At 35.8% G+C, this 27,190-nt stretch overlaps 1 protein-coding gene across 1 annotated transcript; it reads right to left on the bottom strand.

The window, feature by feature from the left end:
* Window positions 1-1,079: 1,079 nt before the first annotated feature.
* nmd3 (NMD3 ribosome export adaptor) lies at window positions 1,080-25,153 on the bottom strand. The gene is made up of 15 exons (XM_056474330.1): window positions 25,093-25,153; window positions 23,459-23,593; window positions 18,139-18,235; window positions 16,877-16,957; window positions 14,836-14,964; window positions 13,429-13,519; window positions 12,830-12,908; window positions 11,367-11,463; window positions 8,820-8,937; window positions 6,978-7,123; window positions 5,647-5,759; window positions 5,484-5,556; window positions 4,240-4,346; window positions 1,815-1,885; window positions 1,080-1,726 (listed from the first exon to the last, which is right to left on the bottom strand). The coding sequence occupies exons 1-15, from the start codon at window positions 25,134-25,136 to the stop codon at window positions 1,590-1,592; spliced, it is 1,518 nt and encodes a 505-aa protein (XP_056330305.1). The 5' UTR covers window positions 25,137-25,153; the 3' UTR covers window positions 1,080-1,589.
* Between the last annotated feature and the right edge of the window lie 2,037 nt (window positions 25,154-27,190).

Raw genomic sequence — 27,190 nt, 5'->3', positions numbered from 1 at the left:
TTTGTAACTTAAAAATTTGGGTTGAAGCTGATTACCTTATTAAAATAAGTTAAAGCAACAGAAAATTTTGACTGTTTGTCATAAAATCTTTTACAGTGTAGCTAGTGACTTCGAATTACATGAGGACGGGTGAATCACAAGGTTTCTATTCTCGAATTCCACTATATTTATAATCATTTAATAAAAGGATGTCTTGAGTGGGGCGTCACTGTGGCGCAGTGGGTAGCACAATCGCCTCACAGCAAGAAGGTCTCTGATTCGAGACCCAGCTGGGTCAGTTGGCATTTCTGTGTGGAGTTTGCATGTTCTCCCATGTTGGCGTGGGTTTCCTCAGTCCAAACACATGCGCTTTAGATGAATTGAATAAGCTAAATTTGCTGTAATGTATGTGTGTGAATGAGTGTATGGGTGTTTCCCAGATTTGGGTTGCAGCTGGAAGGGCATCTGTTGTGTAAAACATATGATGGATAAGCTGGCGGTCCCTGACTAATAAAGGGACTAAGCCGAAAAGAAAATGAATGAATGATGTCTTGAGTGATTGGAGTGGACCTGATGGGCATAGTGCAAGAGATTATCGATTCATTAGGTGACATACACCGTAAAATATTATTGGTAATAAACAATTGACGTATTTTTTAAGTTAATGTGCAGTTGTGAATTGCATTATGGGATGTCTATCTCTGCTCTGTCCACTTCTGATGTTGAAAACTCAACTCCACAGTTTAACAACAAGACTTTTGTGGACATTTTAGTGGTTTGAAATAATAATATAATGAATAATAAATAATATCTAGAGAAATAAATCTGTAAAATGACAGAAAATGTGCTGGTGGTTTATTACAAGGTTATCGTACTGATATATACAACACCAACCCAAACAATATAGCACTGCAAACTATTACAAATGTTCATAAACGTCACTTTTTCACACTTTTTAATGTTGAAAGTTGTTGGAAGAAATCTCAAGATCCCATGATGCAACTCAAACGCAGAAATAAATGGGTGAAAATAAAAACATGATTCACAAAATATGGAGAACTGCTAATATACAGATGTCTGTTTACAGTCAGAGACAGTAGTGGAGTTTACATATTTTTATTAATGTACAGCTGCATCATCACACCAGCTTAATATTAGGAAATGCAGAGTAATAATAATTCATTATGTCCGTCTATAATCTGTTTATAATCTTCATGATCAATGGTGTTAGCTGCTAAATACAGTTAACCCAAACATGTTCATTTCATCACTATTTACTAACCCTCAAGTGTTTCCAAACATTTAAGAGTTTCTTTATGAAAAGCTGTTGACTTCCACAGTAGGAAAAACAGACATTAATGAAAGTCAGTAGTTACAGGTTTCTTCAAAATATCCTCTTTTAAGAAAAAAGATAATTTGAAGAATGTTAGACACCTGTAACCACTGTCTTCCATTGTATTTCCAGTTCCTTCTATGGAGGCAGATTTCTTCAAGTATCTTCTTTAATGTTCACAGCAGAAGAAACTCAAGCAGGTTTTAACAAGTGAAGTTTGAGTAAATGGAGACAGAATGTTCAGTTTTGGGTGTACTGTCTCTTTAATTGAGGTGGATTAGTCCGTCATCATATCGGCTCCTTCTCCACCCGTGGCGTCGCTAAGGCTTAGGTCCTCCAGCATCTCCGCCAGAGAGATCCTGGGTGCTCCATCGTCATCCGTGTCACTCTCCTCCACGGGAATCTTTGAAGCATCTGCACAGCGAGCAAAATCATTATCATCATACATGAGAGTACAGTTCGAATATTAATGCAGGAGAGGTTAATATTGCCGGTTCCTCACCTCTGAAGATGTTGATGTTCTTCCTCAGCATCTCATCGTCCTCCAGGTCCTCCAGGAACTCAGTGTATTGTCTGAAAAAGAAATCAAAACCATCAATAAAAGATGATGTTTAAAGGTGCAGCATGTAGGATTGATGCCTAGTGGTTGGACTGGGTATTGCAGTCCAACTTCAAAATATTAGAGAGTTTTTTTGCTCTCCCCCTAGATCCTCTTAAGACTTGACCCTCACTTATGTTGCCAGATTTCGGATTTGGTCTAGAAATTAGTACAGTTATGTAATATAAAATAACAATATAATACCACATCTTTATGTTCCAGGATCAATTCTCAATTCTGCAGTCATTTAGGGTAATAAATATTAATAATTGAAACTTGGCGGAAAGAAACTAAACTAGAGCTTGTCTAAAAATGTTTTCCTTTTCCTTTATAACAGTAGTTCTTAATAATTGGTTGCCAGATTGCGGATTTGGTCTAAAAATTTGTACCAATAATATAATATAATATAATATAATATAATATAATATAATATAATATAATATAATATAATATAATATAATATAATATAATATAATATAATATGATATAATATGATATAATATAATAAATAATATAATATAATATAATATAATATGATATAATATAATATAATATAATATAATATGATATGATATGATATAATATAATATAATATAATATAATATAATATAATATAATAAATAATATAATATAATAAATAATATAATAACAATATAATATAATATAATAACAATATAATATAATAACAATAAAATATAATATATTATAATATAATATATTATAATATAATATAATATAATAACAATATAATATAATATAATAACAATATAATATAGTATAATATAATATAATATAAACACCACATCTTCATGCTCTAAGATCGATTCTTAATTTAAAACATCTATAGTTTCAATACTTCAGTCATTTCAGGTAATAAATATCATTAACTGAAATTATCAAGTAATATCAATAAACAATATGTTTAAAATAAATATATAAATTAATTAATTACTCTTATGTATTCTTTAGTGAGCTATGATTTGAAATGCACTACTTTTTTGATTTACCAGACACAGTAGGTGTATTTGGACAAAATATCGGTATCGCCGATATCAGCCTGAAATTCACTCTGTATCAAATCATAAAGGAAATCGTTGGTATCAAATCATTAGCATGTAAATGAGGCCACTAACTTAACATACTTCAGAGTTTTAAATAAATAATTAAATTATTAATTACTCTTTTTCTTTTTCTTTATTAAGCTATGATTTGAAATGCACAACTTTTTTGATTTACCGGACATAATAGGTGTATTTGCACAACATCAGTATCTGTACCATATTGGTACCATATCAATACTGTCAATATCAACCTGAATTTCACTCATTATCAGATCGAAAAAAAGAAAATCGTTGGTATCAAATCATTGATATTGAAACGAGGCCACTAATGCAATGTATTTTAGAGTTTCAAATAAATAAACAAATTATTAATTACTTTTTTATTCTTTATTAAGCTATGATTTGAAATGCACTACTTTTTCTGATTGACTAGACACAATAGGTGTATTTGTACAAATTATCAGTATTATATCAGTATCGTATCTGTACCATATCGGTATCATATCTGTATTACCGATATCAGCTTGAATTTCATTCATCGGAATGGAAATCATTGTTATCAAATCAGTGGTAATGAGGCCATTAACGCAACGTACTTTAAAGTTTAAAATAAATAAATAAATAAATAAATTGTTCATATGTAATCTTTATGAAGCTATGATTTAAAATGCACAACTTTTTTATTTACCAGACACAATAGGTGTATTTGCACAAAGTATCAGTATCATATCGGTACCTTATTAGTATCACATCTGTATTACCGATATCAGCCTGAATTTCACTCATATCAGATTGAAAAGGAAATCGTTGGTCTCAAATCATTAGTATGTAAATGAGACCCCTAACGCAATGTACTTTAGCATTTAAAATAAATAAATTAATTAATAAATTAATTACTCTTTTTGTATTCTTTATGAAGCTATGATTTGAAATGCACTACGTTTTTTATTTACCAGACATATTAGGTATACTTGCACAAAGTATCAGTATTGTATCGATACCATATCTGTTACACATCTGCATTACCGGTATCATCTTGAATTTCACTCATATCAGATTGGAAAGGAAATCATTTGTATCAAATCATTGGTATGTAAATGAGGCCACTAACTCAACATACTTCAGAGACACATTAGGTGTATTTACACAAAGTATCGGTATGCTATCGGTACCATATCGGTATCGCCAATATTAGCCTGAATTTCACTCATTATCGGATTGGAAAAGAAATTGTTGGCATCAAATATCACTAATAATTTTTGACTGACCTCTCGTCATCAGTGTCTGCAGCGTCCTTCTCTCTGTCCATCTCTTTCAGCTTCCAGACTCTTTTTCTTGCTCTCTTCATGCGGTCGTAGCTCTTCTTGATCAGCACCTGAACACCAGCACTCATGATCAATGCATTCTTGTGGCTAAAACAGTGGAGCCAGCAATCACAACCACTTGGCTTTAACTTTTATCAATCGTACATTTTACTGACTATAAGAATTAACCATACCATCAGGTAAACAGTTACAGAACTATACAGTCAATTTTTTAAAAATGCTGAACACCACAGTCATCTTGTCCAATGAGACATGTGAAGAGGATTTATTATTTTATTTTAAATATTTATTTTCATTTATTTTATTTTATTAATTTTATTTATTTTCTTTATTTTCATTTAGTTATTTTTATTTTATTTAACTTAAATTATTTAAATTATTTATTTTAGTTATTTTTTATTTATTTGAGTATTTTAATTATTTACTTATTTCGTTTAGTTTTTTATTTTTATTTTAGTTATAACTTAATTTTAATTATGTATTTATTTAAATTATTTTCTGTATTTATTTTTATTTTAGTTATTTAACTTAAATTATTTTAATTATTTATTTTTGTTATTTTTTATTTATTTGAGTATTTTAATTATTTACTTATTTATTTCATTTAGCTTTTTATTTTATTTTAGCTATAACTTAATTTTAATTATGTATTTATTTAAATTATTTTATTTATTTATTTCATTTAGTTATTTATTTTTATTTTAGTTATTTAACTTAATTTATTTTAATTATTTATTTTCATTTAGTTATTTACTATTTTATTTATTTATCTCAATTTATTATATATATATATATATATATATATATATATATATATATATATATATATATATATATATATATATATATATATATATAAAATTATTATTATTATTAATTTATTTTATTATTTATTTTATTTATTTATTTATTTTATTACTATTATTATTATTATTATTTTAAATGTATGTATGTGTCTGTTTTCTTTTCCTTCTATTTTTCACCAAGAATGGGTGGTTAGAAGTATCAACAGAAATCTCAGTCAGTTGATATCTTTAGTGACAATAGATGCATGTTGGATTATTCCTGTGATTTTATCAAACGTGATCTAAATATTTTTAGGGCCACTGTATTGATACTGGTCCAGCTGAGTCAATTAATACACAGCTAAATAAGCAGTAAAATGAAGAAACACTAGAGTGTCTTACCACATCAGGAACATGCTGAGGGTTCATCTTATTGAGGAACTCATCGTTGATATTGGCATTGGCAAAATCAAAGCTGGGGTCAAATCAAAAGCGAGTCAGTTATGAAGATCAGTGTGTTTGGATGCTGTTTGATATATATGAGGTGATGTGTGTACAAACTCACCCCAGCACCAGATCTCCAATGTTCAGCAAATGACCCATGAAGGTTCTGCAGTGATACTGATGACTGGAGTCCATCTCTGACGTCTTCTGAACCCAGACCTCCGCCAGGGTGTGCTGCAAACACAAACACATATGATGCATTTTCGTATTGCAAACACACACACACACACTTAATGCATTTTCATATTGCAAACACACACACACACACACACACACACACACACACACACACACACACACACACACACACACACACACACTTAACAAATGTTCACATTTTATTGGAATAGGAATACACTTCACTCAATCCCTAAACCAAGCCCTCTTACTAGCGCAGGTCAGAATAATTGTATATGCTGTAAGACAAAATATGTGTACAACTGCTGATGTTGGACTAACATTTAGGAATTTGTGCTGCACAGAAATGAGCACCCACAATGCAAATATTTTTAATTAACTAGTGAAATCCAATCATTAAAGACCATTTTCAAACATTAGCCTGCATATTCCGTTTGCTGCTGTCTATCTGCAACTGAGATCACTAATTCATTATCATATCATTCATAAAGATTATTAAAAATAGGTTAGTTTGATTTAAACTAATCCTTTGCTGGAATTTCATCATTATAAACGCAAGAAATGGGATTATAGTTCCCATTATCTGCTATTATATGATCCTTGCGCTTTTGACCTGTCCTGCAACATTCAGCCTACTTGAACAATGATACCTTCATTGTGTTGAACATCAGGCACCTAGGGTCTGAGAGCAGGGGCGACGCTGGCCGACATGGGCCCTGTGACAAGTTGATATTGAAGAGCGTGGGGGGGGTGTCGAGTTAGTATCGCGGCTGAAAGTTAAGGGGGGGGGGGGTGGGGGTTGGTATCGCAGCAAAAAGTGAATAGCGGGGGCAGGGGTGGAGTTGGTATCGCGGCTGAAAGTTAAGAGGAGGGGAATTAGCACGGGCCTTTGATAATGTCTCTGGGGCCAATTTTGATTCTCTGTATGTCCTATTCATGTGGTTGAATTGACAAAAAAGCTGACTTTGACTTTGATTACAACTTTAAGTTCTAATCTGACTTCTAATGCTGTTGTTGAAGACATTTTAAAGTATTAAATATGCTGGAGTTCGCTTTAAATGGTTAAAAGGTAAACACCTTCTCTCTTTGTTTCTCCAAGTCTTCCCTTTACATGTACTTGAGGTCAAAATAATAAAGTAAATGTGTATATTACTATTATTATTATTATTATTATTATTAATTAGTACTTTTTGTTTGTTGTTTTTATGAGATCTCTGGTATTAACACACACACACACACACATTGACCTCTGACCTTATTAGACTTGAGCCCAGCGCCAGCTCCTAAGCGCTGATCTCTGATGATATCGATGTCCATGATGATGAACTCCTCCAGCTGCCGTGGGCTGCACAGACTGTTGAACGGGTGACGCCAGAACGTGCTGCCATCCACCTCAGCAACTGAAAACACACATATTCATTCAGTCATTCTTTATGATGGGGATAAAGACATCCGGGAGGTTGTTATCGCAGATTATTACACTGCTGTCTGGAATACTCTCTTCTGATTGGTCAGTTGTGACATTTCGAGGTGGGTTATTCCCAGGTAACAACTGCTAAATAACAGACTCGTTTGGAAACTGAGAATCATCTTGACTTTTAGTGATTATGTTCACATACATATTCGTCTGTAACACTGCAGTATTTGACTGTTTGGCACCATCTTGTGTCTGAATAATGCGCAGGTTAGTGTTTACTGTTGTGACAGGAGCAGTTTAGAACTAGTAATCAGGTAAGATGGTGTAATGATGTGATTTGAAACAGGTGATGTAAACAGGTGATTGTAATTATGATTTGGTTCAAAAGCAGCATCCAAGAAAGGTCTAGTCATTTAGGAGCAAAGATGGGTTGAGGATCGCCAGTTTACCAACAAATACAGGGGCAAATGATTGAAATATTTAAAAATAATGTTCCTCAAAAAAAGAGAGGAAGACATTTGGATATTTCACCTTTAATAGTGCAGAACATAATTAAATGAGCCAAAGAATCTGGAGGAATTAATGCGTAAAGGACAAGAGCGCATGCCTAAGCTGAACAACCAGGATCTCGGAACCCTTAGGCAGCGCTGCATCAAGAACCCTCATTCATCTATAAGCCATATCACCACATGGGCTCAGGACTACTGCGGCAAACCTTTGTCAAGTACCACAATACAGAGTTACATCCACAAATGCCAGTGAAAACTGTTCTGTGCCAAAAGGAAGCCCTATGTTAACAGTGTCCAGAGGCGCTGTCAACTTCTCTGGGCTCGGAGGCATCTGGGATGGACCATCACACAGTGGAAACGTGAACTGTGGTCAGATGAATCAGTATTTCAGTAATTTTTGGGAGAAATTGACGGTGTGCTTCAGATCAAAGAAGAAAAGGATCATACAGACTGTTTCCAGCAACAAGCCCAAGAGCCAGGGTCTGTCATGGTATGAGGTTGTGTCAGTGCCCTGGGCAAATGTAACTTGCACTTCTGTGATGCACCAGTAATGCTGAACAGTACAGAGAGATTTTGGAGCACAATCTGCTGCCTTCTTTTCCAGGGACACCCATGCATATTTCAACAAGACAATGCAAAACCACATTCTGCGGAGGAAGAGGATACAGGTACTTGACTGGCCTGTCTGCAGTCCCGACCTGTCTCCAATAGAGAATCTGTGATGCATTTTAAAGCACAAAATGCGACAACGAAGACCCCGTACTGTTGCCCTCCTTAAGACTTGTTTGCAGGAAGAATGGAACAAAATTACACCTGGAACACTTCATCACTTGGTGTCTTCAGTCCCTAAACGTCTTTTAAGTGTTGTGAAAAGGAACAACATTACAAAGGGGTAAAAGCTTTACTGTCCAACTGTTTAAGTGTGTTGCAGGGACCACAAAATGGAAAATGTGTTAATTTAAAAAGTAAAATCATGATGAACACATGAAATAATGTTTGTTGTATTGTCTGCAGTGAAATACAAGTCAAAGTACATTTAGAATTCACTATTTTTTTGTTGTTTGCATTTTCCATACTGTACAAACCATTTCTGTTTTAGGGTTGTATATAAATCTGTTTTGACACAATCTACATTGCAAAAAAGCACTACGGAAATAAAAGAGGACTCACTCTGCAAGGTGTTTGGGTCGATTAAGTGTATGGAGCTGGTGACCCGGACGCACACACACACCTGACCCATGTTTCCCAGACTCTGGGCGAGCCGTGGAGACAGACACACCACATTATCCTGAAATCATAATAAAGTTTATGTAAACTCAATTTATGGTGATACTGCACTGTCTGTGTGGCAAGAATATTCCACACGCCCTGTGTTAAAGAGATAGTTCACCTAAAATGTTTAATTCAGTCATCATATACTCTCCCTTTAATCGTTTCACACCTTAAGAAGACAGGTTGAAGAATGATGGAAACCTGCAACGATTGACTTCCATAATATTTGTCAAATAAAGTCAATGGTTTTCAACATCTGCATCAAACAGCTTCAATTGTGTTTAACTGAAGAAAGAAAGGTTTGGAATCACTTGAGGGAGAGTAGTGGTATAGTGGTAAATTTTCATTTCAGGGTGAACTGTCCCTTTAAATCCATAGTCTTTTTTTATACACAGCAACAATAAAGTCTAAAACTAACTAAAGACAGAGACGCAAACATGATGGCGGATAAAATGAGTGATGAACAATCTCTAGGCAAGCTTATGTTTCATATGTGAGCTACTTTTTCAGTGTTTATACAGAAATGAATACCTTTTAAGACTCTTTCCATACATTTTAAGACCATACCACTACTTTAGATTTAACCGGTAACATTGGTGACATTTTAACTTGCAGTATATTTACTAAATACTGATCGTAAGAAAGCACAACTAAAGAGTTTTAGCTTGTGCTGACTCCTTTTCAATGCAATAGAACTCTATAGGGCGGAAACAAGGAATGAGAAATATTTAAATCTATAAAATGTCCTAATAGAGAAATACAAATCAATAATTACACCAGAAAAAAAAAAACTTTGTGGTGTTTTAGACGTCCATTAAATACAATTTAACACACTGATCTCTAAAGAGACTGATGCATTGATATTTATTGACTGCATGGCCGATTGCAATTTTTATTACTAGTAAATTGGACTATTCCATATTATAGTAACCAGAACAAAATATATAGAAATGAGTATGTGGCTTTTTTAATTGTATCTGCTCTTATCACATGCTGAGGCAAAAACTGCACTTCTATTATGATCCACACAAAGATTCAACATATACTAGGGTGGGCAGACAGTGATCTAAATAGATTGAACGATGTTAACTGTTTTTGTGAAATTATGCTACATAAAACCTGCACCTAAACTAAAACATTCTTATACTGAATATAATTGCTAATCTACTTTTTTCCAGCAGGGGGCGCTTATAGAAAAGCAGCTCAATATTCACACAAATTAAATTCAGGCAAACATTAGGATGCTATAAACTACCTGACACAAGTCTTGACGCCTATCCAAGTTTTAGGAACAAAAAAAATAATAACTAGACTTCTAGTTGATCATTTGGTATCAGAAGTGGCTCATAGGAAAGGCAAAAGCCCCTAGATGACGCTTATTTGAGCACAATAAAATAGGATCATGTCTTGATTTTGAATTATTTGATTAGGACAGTAAGGTCTGACTTTGCTTAGACTAAAGTCTGGTCACTGAACCTTCAATAATGTCCAGTATAGAATATGTGGTCATGCTGCAGTGGAAACAGAATGAATATTGTGTCTGACTCCATCATGAGCTTGGAGGACTGCATCCATACATCTCTGCAATGACTCAAATCACTGATTAATAAAGTCATCTGGAATGGCAAAGAAAGCGTTCTTGCAGGACTCCCAGAGTTCATCAAGATTCTTTGTGTTCATCTTCAATGCCTCCTCTTCATGCTCAATAATGTTCATGTCTGGTGACTGGGCTGGCCAATCTAGGAGCACCTTGACCTTCTTTGCTTTCAGGAGCTTTGATGTGGAGGCTGAAGTATGAGAAGGAGCGCTATCCTGCTGAAGAATTTGCCCTCTCCTGTGGTTTGTAATGTACTGGGCAGCACAAATGTCTTGATACCTCAGGCTGTTGATGTTGATCATCCACTCTGCAGATCTCCCGCACGCCCCCATACTGAATGTAACCCCAAACCATGATTTGTCTTTCACCAAACTTGACTGATTTCTAAGAGAATCTTGGTCCATGTGGGTTCCAGTAGGTCTTCTGCAGTATTTGTGATGATTGGGATGCAGTTCAACAGATGATTCAGCAGAAAAATCCACCTTCTGACACTTTTCCAGATGATCAACTAGAAGACGAGTTATTATTTGTTGCTCTTACAACTGAGATCTAAGACAAGATTTTTGTCAGGTAGAGTAAATTATATAATCAAAAATTATACAAGATTTAATACCTTGTAAAACAGCATTTAAATCTTTCTAATACTTTTTAAATCGATCAACTGTTACTACTATCTAAGACCTTGCGTACACCTTGAATGTATTGAATTAAAACGACAAATTTCAGTAAAAGGTGACAAGTTTGCATCTTCGTTGACCATGTTTAAAATAGCACAGACATCAGCTCTCTTGGCGTCAAGGTTTTATTAATTAAATAAAACCTTTAAAACCAGAATTAAAAGCATTTACCTTGCACACAGGAACTATCTCCACAGAAAAGGTGCTTTTGTAGTTGTAGGTGTTTGAATGAACATCGTGAGAGATCAACCGCTGGGACGCTTTTGACCTTAAGAGACGACATTCACAATTAGTTTAATAGATCAAAAACAACTCTTTCAAACAGAACATCACCACATACGTGTGACAGACAATATTTCTGTAATTTAAAGACCACATGAACCAGAAGCTGCGCCCGTTTTTTAAAAATATTGTGACAGTTCCTAGAGAAACAGAATGCTAAATGAGCAAACAGTGGGCGTGGCTTGTTTTTTCTCCTGCGAGCTGATTGGATGTAGTAAAGTAGGCGTTTCATTCAATATGTGGAAAAGGGTTTGGGAGAGTTATTACAGCCTTACAGACTCCACCTCCTCACCATTTCTGTTTGTTGTCAAAACTGACAGCTGGAGGGGCGTGGTTAAGTGTGTTAGCCCCACCCAATACCTCAGACTGACCTAATCTGAGAATTTAACTGAACACAAACAGGAAGTGCATTATCAGATTTCAATAAAAGGTTACAAGAGCTAACTATTTTATTTTTCTTAATGGCATGCACAGATGAATTGTTCACCACAAAGAGCTAACAAAATCAATATGGCTAGTTATGATTTTATTAGTACTTTAAATAAGGCACTTAATATGTCCACTTATACAGCATTTACACTGTGCTTATATTTTAAAACATGTCTTGGATCTCAATACAGCTCCACTTCATTTCTGTAAATATCCTGCTTACCCAAAAATGGCACTATAAACATGCCTTTAACCTAGCTACACATAACAAGCCTTTGAATTTACCAATCAACCTAAAACATCCTTAAATTTAAATCAAAAGTTAAAAGTTCACTCAAAAATTAGTCTGAACATTTGAACAAAACATTCGTCATTGAAGTGACAGGACTAAAACCAGACTAGCATAGGAAGGTGGTCTTGTTTTTGAATCTGTCACCATGCTGACACTCAGGCATTTGTAGCCCCGCCTACTTATGAAAAGAGCACAATCTCATTTACATTTAAAGCGACAGTCACCAAAATGATAATTAGGGTCAAAGCCTGAAAGGGTCAGTTTCAGAGAGTTAGAAAACTTCACACACACACTAACTAGAGACATCAGAGACGCATTTTACATCTTGTAAAAAGGGACATAATAGGTCAACTTCAAGTCTACTGAAACCAAATATATATTTTTGTAAATAGATTAATCTAAATGAATCTGTTGAATATAGTTAATATATAGTTAAAATTAATCTATTATATACGAATATATAAATACATATAAAACAAACTGAAAAACTAGAAGCAAATGTAAATTAGATAGAAGCTTCAGAAGAGAAAACATCCATTTTGATTTCCAACAGCACAAGTGTAGAAAACTAAAATTAAATAATAATAATAATAATAATAATAATAATAATAATAATAATAATAAAATAGACCTGCAGGGAACGGTGCACTGCAGGAAATCCACCATCTTCTGCGCGTGCTGCTTAGTGGCATAGTAAAAATCAATTCCCTCTGAAAACACACAACATATGAATTTGTTAAGTTTACTCAATAGAACTGAGCAAACACACTGCCTTAAATCAACTGAGCATGTTTAACTTTATTATGTTAAGCCTTTATTTCTTCCTAATATATTAAAAATATTCACATAGTCACATTTACTTGGACCATTAAAGTTTTGTTGACTTAAAGTAAGTTAGTAGGGTTTAACAATTGGATTTTTAAAGAAATCTCATTAAATCAGGTCTCCTTTTCTAATTGTGTGCAAAAAATACACTTAATTCTTTTCCGTTTGTCTGACAAAGCATGCTGGAAACTAGAAATCTGCACGGTTGGTAGAACTCATTCAGTTTAAGTTCAGCTTAGTACAATAAAATGTTGAGTTTTGAATCAAATTTTGATGTAACTTGTTTCTATTAAAAACAACGAACTTTCATTAAAAAATGTGAGTCAAATGAACTCATTTAATAAATTGCACTGCTCGATTTACAGTGTGAAAAATGATGATTTTTGGTGATGATGGGAAATATACCATGAATCTCTTTGATGCGGACTGTGTTCTGATGCAGCTTGTGCTTCAAAATCAGCTGCTCCAAGTAGTAAAATGTCTTTTTGTGGACAGTCTGGAAGGAAAATAAATATTAGTGCAATGCTGAGGCTGTATACATTGCCTGACAAAAATCTTGTCTTAGATCCCAGTTGTAAGATCAACAAATAAGAACTCGTCTTCTAGTTGATCATTTGGAAGTGTCATAAGGTGGATTTCTCTGCTGAATCATGTTGAACTGCATCCCAATCATCACAAATACTGCAGAAGACCTACTGAAACCCACATGTAGCCAAGGAAAAATCATGGTTTGGGGTTACATTCAGTATGGGGGCGTGCGAGAGATCTGCAGAGTGGATGATCGACATCAACAGCCTGAGGTATCAAGACATTTGTGCTGTCCATTACATTACAAACCACATGAGAGGGCAAATTCTTCAGCAGGATAGCGCTCCTTCTCATACTTCAGCCTCCACATCAAAGCTCCTGAAAGCAAAGAAGGGCAAGTTGCTCCAGGATTGGCCAGCCCAGTCACCAGACATGAACATTATTGAGCATGTCTGGGGTAAGGTGAAGGAGGAGGCATTGAAGATGAACACAAAGAATCTTGATGAACTCTGGGAGTCCTGCAAGAATGCTTTCTTTGCCATTCCAGATGACTTTATTAATCAGTGATTTGAGTCATTGCAGAGATGTATGGATGCAGTCTTTCAAGCTCATGATGGAGTCAGACACAATATTCATTCTGTTTCCACTGCAGCATGACTACATATTCTATACTGGACATTATTGAAGATTCAGTGACAAGACTTTTGTCTAAGCAGAGTCAGACCTTACTGTCCTAATGAAATCATTAATAATCAAGACAGGGTCATATTTTATTTTGGTAATATAAGCGTAATCTAGAGGCCTTTGGTTTTCATATAAGCCACTTCTGATTCCAAATGATGAACTAGAAGTCAAGTTATTATTGATTGTTCCTAAAACTTGGACAGTCGACAAGACTTTTGTCAGATAGTGTACAACACTAATACTCTGTAAAACAACAACACAGCGCAAAACAGGGTTCTTAAAAGTCAACAATTGAAAACAAATGAACAATCAGAAATAAAATAAGAACCATCCAACAAATAAATACAACAATATACCATCTCATGATTACTCCACCATTCACTAACATTATATGAATGACTCAAAATCTTCTTCAATGATTTACTGAAGAACAAAAGCCATATACATCTTGGCTGACCTGAAGGCGAGTAAACTAACATGAAATCTATGGGTGAGCTATCCCTTTAAACCCCTTATAAAAGTGATTTTTGCCTCCCCTTTAGACCCCCAGCCTTGCCAAAATATCAGTGTGCATTAATTCAGCATTGCACACACATGTACCTTCTGCCTGACTTGCACAACAGCTTTCCAGAAGTCTTTGGCCTCCACACGATGGCAGTCCTCACACATCTGACCCTGAACCACAAACTCCACAGTGAAAACCTGCTGCAGAATGGCTCCATTCATGACCTGCAGACACAGCAAAGCGACTCAAACACGGATCCAAAGCTGCATCTGCATTCAGCTCAGAACCAAACATTTTATACATTTATAACAGACAAGTTTGTGAAGCTTGACACTACGGCTGCAGCTATGGATTATTCTAATTAATTGACCATTGTAATTGCATTTTCTTTTAAGATCTTGTGGCTAAAATGCAACGGAGCAGTAAAAAGTGTATAAAAAGGGAATCACAGCTACAGTTGAGAGCAAAATTATTCGCCCTCCTGTGAATTTTGTTTTTCCTTTATCAAATTTTTTTAAATGATGTTTAACAGATTCAGGAATTTCTCACAGTATTTTCTATAATATTTTTTCTTCTGGAGAAAGTCTTATTTGTTTTATTTCGGCTAGAATAAAAACAGTTTTAATTTTTTAAGTCAATATTATTAGCCCCCTTAAAGGGCACATAGTTTACCTCTTTTTTCTGATTTAATATTAATATTTTGGTTCTTCTGAGTGTGCCAGTTTAGGTTCAGTTTAAAACACAATTCAGATTGTTTTATTATAATGTGTTAAAAAGTGTCATGTTGGGGGCGTGTCCACAGCTCGCTGATTTATGGGTGTGTTGCTTCACATGTAAATTAGTTTCGGCTTCCCGCCAACGTAACAAGGGGGCGGAGCCATGAGCTCACCCGCTCTGCGTTTGCAACAGAGTCTGACAGGCAGACTGCGAGAACGAGCTGGAGTGAGAGGTACAGCATTCAGTCGTACATGTACGACTCTGACACAGACCAAGCAGAGAGTACAAAATCATTTGTGTCTTTGTACAGTTTTACAGCCAACTGTGTGCTAGTTTCAAGTGCTGAGCTTGTACACAGAAACTAATAACCACGCACACTGAATTAACTTTGACTGAGGCACCGGATGCGCCGCTCGAAGCCGCGACACGGCACACCGGACACTCTCTGTGGCGCGGCAGAAACATGAAGTGTCCCGAATCGTCGCGCCACGCATTTTTGAATTCTAAACATAGGTTTCTGCAGCGGCCCGCGGCGCCCAGCCGTCGATTTGAGTGTACCCTGATAGAAACCCATGTTTAGAATTCTAAAACGCATGCTAGTTAAGATCACAGGGAGCTTCTGGGATCGAGAGAAATGCAAACAACTGAAGTATAAGGTAGACTCGATGAGAAGTACACATGTTTGCAAACCTACCTAAAGATACAACCAATAATTCCGATTAGAGCGATAATGTGGAGAATATTGATCTTGTGTTGAGCCCAATGAGCCTTGCATCTAAAAATAGAGCTAGGGTGTTCCTTTAGTGATATCGCTTCGACTCACGCTGAAAATGGCGGACGTGAATCAACAAACTGAGCATATGATGACGCGCTTGTCAATCAATATTGGTGGGTGGGGGGACCGCTCTCCTACGTAAAGTTGCGGTCGGTTTGAAAACCGCTCCAATTGGTCCACCGTTTTTTATGTTGTTAAATTGAAAAAAAAAGCACTGGGTGTGCTTATATCACCTCAATATGACGGTCTATACACCATACATGCACATATGTCTGTCCAAACAGCTTGAAAAGTAGATTTTTTACCATAGGTGCTCTTTAAGCAATATTAGTTTTGGATTGTCTCCAGAACAAACCCCTGTTATACAATGACTTGCCTAATTACCCTAACTTTACCCTAATTAACCCAGTTAAGCCTTTAAAGCTTTAAGCTGTATAGAAGTGTCTTGAAGAATATCTAGTCAAATATTATTTACTGTCATCATGTCAAAGATAAAATAAATCAGTTATTAGAAATGAGTTATTAAAACTATTATGATTAAAAAGGTGTTGAAGAAATCTGCTCTCCATTAAACAGTAATTGGGGAAAAAAATACACAGTAAAGCAAATAATCCTGACTTCAACTGTACAGTATGTACACACACCTCCTTCTGGATGGTCAGCTTGATCTTGATCCTCTTAGAGTGCGGTTCGGTCCATAAGAAGCCAGCATCAATAAGCCGCACCTGGATGGTAATAAATGAACCCCAGTGTTAAGTAGACATATGCAGATATTCAATAATTCTGTAACACTTTACAATACGATTGTAGTAGTTCATGTATTTACTAACATGAACAAAGAATACATTTATTACAGTATTTATTCATCCTTGTTATGGAAATAAAAATTGGGTCACAAAGATTTAGAATTAAAGATGTTTAGCTCAATTAGTTGGGTTTAGGTTTGGGCTTTGGGTAGGACTAGGGATGTAGAATAAGATCATACTTTATAAGTGCTCATAAACAGTTCATATCTTAATAATAGGCAGGTAATAAGACACTAGTAAATGGTGTAAACTGTTACTTAAACTTAAGTGTTAGCAAAAGTTGTTCATTATTAGTTCATGTTAACTCACAGCGCATTAACTATCATCCTTTTGTTTTTTAAAACATTTCATTACTCTAAACATGTAAATACAATAAAGCAATAATCTACTTTTTATTTTTATATCTGTTAAATTAAATTATCCTTTTTTAGCAGCTTAGGTCAAAATCATGATACTACTGTAAACTAAGGCTGCACGATGTTGAGATATTTTATTTTTCTGTGATCTATATTGTGATATGAATACGGTTTCACCCGATTTTACCTTTTTTGGAGAGGATTCAAGTACAGAAATTAAATAATCACAATGCAAATTACTTAGAGTTGTCTCGTCTTGCTAGTCTAAATATCTAAAAATATAGTTTTCCTTTCACTTTCGAAATTAAGTAGTCAAAATTAAGTGATATTTTTCTTAAAACAAGCAAAGTAATCTTGCTTTAGCTTTGAATTTTTGATATTTGAACAAGAAACAATACAAAAATTCAGAGAAAAACATTTTGTGCAGTGCAAATGCAAAACACATGTATAGTCTATTGTATAATTAATAATAATTAAATACAATTAATCTTTGTAACACCACCAAAAACCATCGTTACTTGTGCCTAACTGTTTTAAACTCTCTTAAAATGCTCATACAGTCACAGTTCTTAAAAACACATGTAGATGACCAACTCTATTATGGTTAAACTGCAGTGACTCCTGCTCAACGGATGCACACATTGCGATATCCTGAATCTACATATTGTGCAGCACTACCATATTCCATCATAAGCTTCAGCAAATACCATTTTTAATGTGATCATGGTTCTGTATGTTACCGACCTTCGACATGGAAGCCTTGAGTTTCTTAAGGCACAGAGCCAGAAGCTCCCTGGACTCCAGGGCACACTGAACCCACGACCCTGGAGGCTGCAGGTACCTGACAAAACACCCAAGAAAAAAAAAAAGTGAAAACCCCCTAAAAAAATGTCTGTTACCGAGACTTATTTCAGCATGTTGATGTATTTCCAGCCAAAACTGAATATTGAGTAGAGGGCGGGGCTTTCTTTTGAGCATCACTCCCTCAGGGCAAACTAACAGTAAGAGGGGTGTGGCTTAGAAAATGTCACAGCCATATCACCCTGCAGCACAAAACCGGTTACTCACTGAAGCTAAGCAGGGCTGAGCCTGGTCAGTACCTGGATGGGAGACCACATGGGAAAACTAGGTTGCTGTTGGAAGTGGTGTTAGTGAGGCCACCAGGGGGCGCTCAACCTGCGGTCTGTGTGAGTCTTAATGCCCCAGTAATGTGAAGGGAACACTACTGTCAGTGAGCGCCGACTTTCAGACGAGATGTTAAACCAAGGTCCTCACTCTCTGTGGTCATTAAAAATCCCATGGCACTTCTGATAAAGAGTAGAGGTGTAACCCTGGTGTCCTGGCCAAATTCCCTCCATCAGCCCTTACTTATCATAGCGTTCCAATCATCCCCATCCACTGAATTGGCTTTATCACGGTCTCTCCACTCCACCTACAGCTGGTGTGTGGTGAGCGCACTGGCGCCGTTGTCCTGTGGCTGCCATCACATCATCCAATTGGATGCCAGTCTGGAGGTGGTGTAAAGAGACCCCCCTCATGATTGTGAAGAGCTTTAGGTATGGCCATACAATAAATGCGCTATATAAATACACATTACATTATATTACATTGTACATGAAGAGTCAAACTGACATCATCAGAGAAGGAGCCAATCCAAACGCAGAAGCAGAGGCTCAGACTTTGATTGACGATTACCAAAACAAACTAACAAATGATAAATGGGGAATAGTTCACCCAAAATTTTAAATGCACTCACTCTCAGGCGGTTTCAAACCCTTTAGAGTTTCTTTCTTCTAATGAACATTTAAGATTTTTGATGAAAGGCTGAAAAACCTGTAACCATCGACTTCCATAGTAGGACAAACAAAGACGATTGAAGTGAATGGCTACCGGTTTCCACCATTTTCTTTTTCATTTTCTTCTGTTCAACAGTGGAAAGAAACTCATAGAGGTTTGAAACAAGTAACCAGAGAGTAAATAATGACAGAATTTTCCATTTTGTGTGAACTGTGCCTTATGGCCCGTTTCCACTGAGTGGTACGGTTCGGTTCGGTATGCTTTTATGGCCGTTTCCACTGTCAAAAAGCATACCGAACCGATCTGTACCGTACCACTTTTTTTCGGCACCCTTTCAAAATGGTACCAAACATGAGAAAGGGTACCAAAAGGCGGAGCCACACGCGCAGCTGAACGCTATTGGTTTACAGAGATACGTCATTCGCTTACGCAACAAGCCAGAATGAAAACAAAAAAACCCGCCATGTTTGAAATACACAGCGAGAGATTTTAGCAGAATTATAAATACATTTAATACCGAGCCATGGTCGATCTAGGCTCAAACAAACCTTGTCGACATCTTGATGAACAGCCACAAATCCAAGTAGAGCAGATTTACCCTGTGCCCTGTAGTTTTTTACGAGCCAGTCTGAGGCACGAGCGGTTTCGCTTTCTTGCTAGCGCTCGCGCGCGTCTAACATTATATCTGAAATAACAAACATCTTCAGCTGATGATAATAACCAGTGCTTGAAACCCGATCCTGTCAGACACTGACAAACGCGAGAGTGAAGCGCGAAGAAACAAAGAAGAAGCCGGAAAAAAAAAGAGCACATTATTTTTCAGCAAACGCGAACAAAATGCCATGTATAACTAACTTATTATCTTCACATTTTGGACTAATATGAACCGGGAATGACTGAATTACTGTCTAACAGAGGCTACATGTGCTGCTGAGGATTACACACACAGATAAGAGGTTTTCACTGACTTTAGGCTATATTTTCTGTTGTTTTTAACCTAAATACGGACGAAATGTCTGCTATATGTAGTTCTTCTGTAGTTGGTGACATATCGGAGACTGTAAGGGGCTGTATGTGTTTATATATGTTCATTTATTTAGTTATTTAATATAATTACAGACGTTACAGTAGGCTGTTTCGCACTGTCTTTGATCTGCAGTTATAATCAACTCATGTTTATAGAAAAATTAGTAATAAACATTTCTACACAAGTATTTATGTGTATGAAGCATCTGTTTTGTGAGAAGTGCTTCTCATATGATATGTAAGTGACCCGTACAGCTTTACTGTAGACATTTCCTCGAGCGAGAATGACGTCGACTGAAACTTTCTGTCATACACCACGCCCACCAAAAGGGTACCCTTGTTAGTGGAAACGCAAGCCTGATAAAGGTGACCCGTACCAAACCGAACCGTACCGTACCGTACCAGTCAGTGGAAACGAGCCATTTAAGAACAATACCCGTGTAGATTGTACATTTTGAATTCACACAGACTTTAATATCTGCACATAATCACACACTTAGAATGTTGTCATTTTAATTCGAAATAATGAACATTGTGTGGTGATCATCACTTTCTTTAATTGATATTATTTAATGATCAATGACAAATACTTTTAAAATAGTAATGAAACCTAAGTGGTGTCTGAGATGAAGCTGCGGTCACACTAGAGTTTGTGCGTGTGAAATTGTCGTACGGCGCTGCGAAAAGGGGCGGGATTAAACAAGATGATTAGAGATTTTAAAAAGCGAGCGATTGCTCCATGTTTTACATTTCTGCCCAGAGAGGTCGTGTTTTGATCCTTGATTAGTCTCACGCAATCATGTGATGTGATTTCGCAGGTCAGAGTTTACCAAGCTTGAACTTTCCAACGCAGCGAGCTGCAAAACTTGCCGCACGACCCTGTGTTTCCGTTCTAACGCATTCGCGTGCGTATGAATGGAAGTCTAGGGGGAGAATAGTGCAGTGTGACCGCAGCTTAATTCTTTTAAAAACACACACACACACACACACACGCACAAAATTATATTGGATGATGTTAAAGGCGATTATGAATTCCAACCGAAAATAAATCAAATTTAATTAAATTGAACAGACTAAAATGTTTCTTTGCTTTACAGGCTGCAGTGATTTCACATTACAGGCAACGACTGTATTTTAATTACAATCCACACAAAAGAGCAGCTTACGTTATATTAAGTAGCTGATTTGAAATAGATTGCAGAATTGAACAGTGACAGAAATAGTCATGAGACGATAACCGGTTTCAAGATTTACCGCAGTTTGGAAAAGTCAAGGTTTTAAAACAGCTCAAATTTTCTGTTATACCGTTCCTACCAGGACTGCTCAACTATGGGAAAAATCATAATCACGATTATTTTGGTCATAATAGTAATCACGATTATTCAAAACAATTATCAGTTTGTCAAAATTATTCACCCTCCTGTGTGTATATGTATATATATATATATATATATATATATATATATATATATATATATATATATATATATATATATATATATATATATATATATATATATATATATATATATATATATTTCTCAAATGATGTTTAACAGAGGAATTTTTCACAGTATGTCTGATAATATTTTTTCTTCTAGAGAAAGGCTTATTTGTTTTATTTCGGCTAGAATAAAAGCAGTTTTAAATATTTTGAGACCTATTTTAATAGCTCAATATTATTAGCCCCTTTAAGCTACATATATTTTGATTGTCTGCAGAAGAAACTACTGTTATACAATGACTTGCCTAATTACACTAATTAACCCTTTGAATGTCACTTTAAGCCAGGGGTGTCCAAACTCGGTCCTGGAGGGCCGGTGTCCTGCAGATTTTAGCTCCAACTTGCCTCAACACACCTGCACGGATGTTTCTAGAAAGCCTAGTAAGTGCTTGATTAGCTAGCCCAGGTGTGTCTGATTGGGGTTGGAACTAAACTTTGCAGGATACCGGCCCTCCAGGACCGAGCTTGGACATGCCTGCTTTAAGCTGAATACTAGTATCTTGAAAAATATCTAGACAAATATTATGTACTTTACATCATAGCAAAGATAACAGTTATTAGAGATGAGTTATTAATCTGTTATGTTTAAACTGTGCTTTAAGTATCTTCACTGAAAGAAAAAAAACTTCAGCTACAAAAGTCCTTCAGTCAAGAGCAGTGAGGGATTTTCCCCTTTTGTTGTTTGATTAATAATAAAAATAGGCAGCAGCAGGAATTTAGCGCGCTGTCACTTTAAGAATAGTGCGACTCTGATATGGTTTCTCTTTCACATGTCTTTTGATTCTCAACTCGTTTGTTTATTACACAAATGAGGGTTATTATGAATAATCACTAAACACAGCGCTCTGACACAAATGTGCATGTATTTGGCCATTAAAGCGCTCGCATTAAAATGTCGTTAGATGTGTGTGCTCTGCTCGTCTCCAAGCCTGTCCGAGGCTAAGCGCGGCGCACACACACACACACAACAGCATGTGCTCTTTCGCGCTTTTAAAAATATGAATGATTCGGACGTACATCAATGAATGATGTGCATCCCCTGCTGCAAAAGTTACATTACAGTACATGCTTTAGTCATTTTCACGTGGAACTGAGCTTTGCAGAGCAACAAATGTGTACAACTGGAAAGAGGGCGGTATGTGATGAAATAATCGTTTATCTTGATTAATGCTTTTTCATAATCGTTAGAAGCCAAAATCGAAATCGAAACTTGATTTTCGATTAATGGCACAGCACTAGTTCCTACAGTACACGTAATTGTATGTGTGTGTGTTTTTATGACTATTTAATTTAGTGTAAGGCAACAGTATCTCCAGCAGGATAAGAGCCTCCACATCAAATGCTATCATTTAGGAAACAAATCACTTATAAACCAACATCCAGCATGCTGTAGAGCTGAACAGTGCAGTGGCTTTACTGTATATCCCAAAAAATAAAAGATATCCAAAGATGCTTTTTCAAGTTGCTAAGAAATCTGTGTTTTTAAAACTAATGAAGACAGCAGTAATCATTTATTATAATTATTCAGCCTGACATATTTACTGCTCCAAAATAATATAAATATTTCTTAAAATCAAATATAATGTGTTAAATGGGGGAAAGTTTTTTTTATTATTCAGACATTTAAGATGAGAATATTCCAGAGCAGTAATCACAATACAGTGAAATCATTTTTTCCAAGGTTATCATACCGTCACAAACTTATACCGACACATGGCTAACAGAAACAGAGCGTACCGTTCACACTGCCTGCAGAAATGGATGGTCACTTGTTTGGGGATGCCCTCAGAGATGTCCACCTGAGTCCTCAAGCAGGAGACGCACATGTTGGCTGGATTTGGAGGAATGGGAACGCCACACGTACAGCAAAGACTGAAAAAGCATACAGATAAACAGAGAAATACAGTAAGAGAATGAGGGAGTCAGCCACCGAGTTGTGAATTAATATTTATGCCTCATATCTATAGCTAAAGTCAAAATTATTTGTTGTCCAGTGAAATTTGAATTTACTTAAAAATATCATTGCTTAAGTATGCTTTTCAACACATTTACTCTAATCACTTATTGATTTTATCTTTGCCATGATGACAGCACTCAATATTAGACTAGATATGCTTCAAGATGCTAGTTTTCAGCTTAAAATGACATTTAAAGGCTTAACTAGGTTAATTAGGGTAAAGTTAGGGTAATTAGGCAAGTCATTGTATAACAGTGGTTTGTTCTGGAGACTATTGGAAAAATAATAATTCTTAAAGGGGCTAATAATATTGGCCTTAAAATTGGTTTTAAACATTTGAAAACTGCTTTTATTCTAGCTGAAATAAACATGACTTTCCCCAAAAGAAGTAAAACATTACAGGAAATACTGTATAAAAGTAAACAATTGAAAAAGAATACAAATTTCACAGGAGGGCGAATCATTTTGACGTCTAAAACAGTATATATCTATATCTATCAGTGGTTCTTCTGAATCGCAATCAAGAATTCAACAGTGGAAAAGATATTTGAACAGTTTATAAACATGATTTCTAGGTAAGGGCTTGTGTTTTTTGTGGCTTTTCCCTCTGGCTAGATATAAGCAGATATATACTTTGTAAAACAAGATATAATATTGTTTAAAAATGGCTTTGTAGGGCAGCACTGTGGTCTCACAGCAAGAAGGTCGCTGGTTCAAGTCCCGGCTGGGTCAGTTGGGGTTTCTGTGTGGAGTTTGCATGTTCTCCTCGTGTTGGCGTGGGTTTCCTCCGAGTGCTCCAGTTTCCCCCACAGTCCAAACACATGGGCTATCGGGGAATTGAGTTAGCTAAACTGTCTGCAATGTATGTGTGTGAATGAGTGTGTATGGGTGTTTCCCAGTACTGGGTTGCAGATGGAAGGGCATCCGCTGCGTAAAACATATATTGGAATAGTTGGCGGTTCATTCTGCTGTGGCGACCCCTGATAAATCAAGCCGAAGGAAAATGAATGACTGAAAAATGTCTTTATTTTAATTATTTTGAAGAAATGTACTGTAAATATATATATATATATATATATATATATATATATATATATATATATATATATATATATATATATATATATAATATTTTAAATGCTTTTAGTTTGGTGGAATGAGAACGCCACAAGTACAACAAAGACTTAAAAGTGCAGATCAAAAACACAAAATGAGGGAGTCAATTATTAATTGACATAGTTGATTAATAATTAAAGTTTATTTTTGGTTTGGCAGAAATAAAACAAACTCACCAAGGCCTACAACCACTTGAGAGATAGTAAATATTAATATTTTTGGGGTGAACTATGCTTTTAAACATTTAAACAGACAACATGTCAACAACACAGTAACACTTATGAAGTAAAATACTCACATATTGCCGTGGCTGCTGGATGGCGGAGCCTGCATGTACTCCATGACTGTAACAACAACAACACAGACCCTATACATCAGTAAACACATTAATAACATATTGAGGTAAAGTTGAGGTGAAATATTCGCACATTCGTTCATTTTAACGCTCCCTACAATGTTTATCACGCTACTTTGAATATCGGGTCTGAAATCGCATGTAAGAATGACTTCAAAACAACATTAGCACTATTTACTGACTGTCAACAGAGCTGTCCTTTAACAAAAAATGATTTTCCTATTGATTAGAATTTAAAAGTACTTTTCTGAAATTATATTATTAAGGAGAAAGTCTGAATGTGCGAATATCAAATTCATAATATTAACACAGCAAATCATAATCAGTCAAACAGAAGAGGTCACCGCTGTCATAAGTTTAAAATAATATCTCCACTGACAGATAATAAACATACAGCAATGCTATAGAACTGCTAGTGTATTTAAGGATGTAGGCTACGTGTGAAGTCTGATGTGAGAAGGGGATTACGCTCTCGATATCATCGCCGCTATTGTTATTACTATACTATTATACACACAAACACTGGATCGACACTCACCGCGTTGTTACTTCAGCGCTAATCGATTTAACTAAATGAGCATTTCCTCGCGAAAATCACATGAACTCCGCACGCGTGTGTGCGCCTGCTGATGATGTCACGACACGTTGTCAAAAAGACCCTTGCAGCTGATCGTCTTCCGTTTCGTTTTTCTTATATTTTTATTTAGTTATTCAGTTTTTTGGCATTATCTTTGCAGTTTTTGTTTTGTCTGTTTTTTTCAGTATTTCTTATTTGCAAATTCTTTAAAACAATATAAATAAAAACATAAAAACACACGATAGCTGCCCGAACTGCGCCTGAATGTAAATGAGGAAAAAACAAACTCCATGGTTATTGTCAAAGGAAACTGAGTGAATTTCTTTCTAATTTTAAACCCCAGTAAGGCAGAAGCAAGGATATTAGTCTGGTTTTGACTCGAGAACTCAGTAAAGACAGGATAATTAGGTTCAAATAGGTGATTCAAAGCTGCAGACAAAACCCCAAAACACGATGTTGCTAAATCTTTGAGATTCATAGCCGGTGACTTTGAGAAACAAAGTATGACAGAGCAGCAGTTTTTTATTATTTAAACAGAAATACATTAGAATTGTAAAATGAGTTTGCCTAATGTATGTTTATCAAAATGAAAAACACAGAAGTAGGCCTATTATAGCACTTTTAATAAGACGTGATTAAAAAAATAAACATATATATATATATATATATATATATATATATATATATATATATATATATATATATATATATATATATATATATATATATATATATACACACACAATATCACACAAGTGTGATGTGGCTGTGTATCAGCACTGGTGGGAGGCGTGCATTGGTTCGAGGCTGCAGGCCGAGTGCCTTAGTGCCACCAGTGACTAAATGTAGCCATATTGCACTGCTATGAGTGTGATATTGCGTTTATACAACAGTTTGAGGTGTCATGGTGGCGCAGTGGGTAGCATGATCGCCTCACAGCAAGAATGTCACTGCCGCGTTTTAGTGTGGCGTTTGCATGTTCTCCTGTGTTGGTGTGGGTTTCCTTCGGGTGCTCGGGTTTCCCCCACAGTCCATACACATGCGGTACAGGTGAACTGAATGAACTAATTTGGCCGTAGTGTATGTGTGAGAGTGTATAGGTGTAAGTTGCGTAAAACATATGCTGGATAAGCTGGCGGTTCATTCTGCTGTGGTGACCCCTGATTAGTAAAGGGACTAAGCTGAAAAGAAAATGAATGAATGAACAATAGTTCGATGGCATAATGGTGTTAATAAAAAAGAAAATCAAACACAGAGAATCTCAAAACCCTTCTGTGTAAGGAACTACTTTCTTCCGCCATTCATTCACATCTGCAGCTGAGGTCTGAACAGCAGAAACCACTGCTACTTCACCAATGTCACTTTAGAGCTAGTGTTTGAATGATTCTCTAGCGTAATGTCTAAAGTGATGACAAAACAGGTAATCTTGCTCCCATTTTAAGATTACAAGGCTGAACAGCATGA

This window comes from Danio aesculapii, chromosome 15 (genome assembly GCF_903798145.1).
Source record: "Danio aesculapii chromosome 15, fDanAes4.1, whole genome shotgun sequence".
NCBI lineage: Eukaryota > Metazoa > Chordata > Actinopteri > Cypriniformes > Danionidae > Danio > Danio aesculapii.
This window is presented reverse-complemented; position numbering and strand designations above follow the sequence as displayed.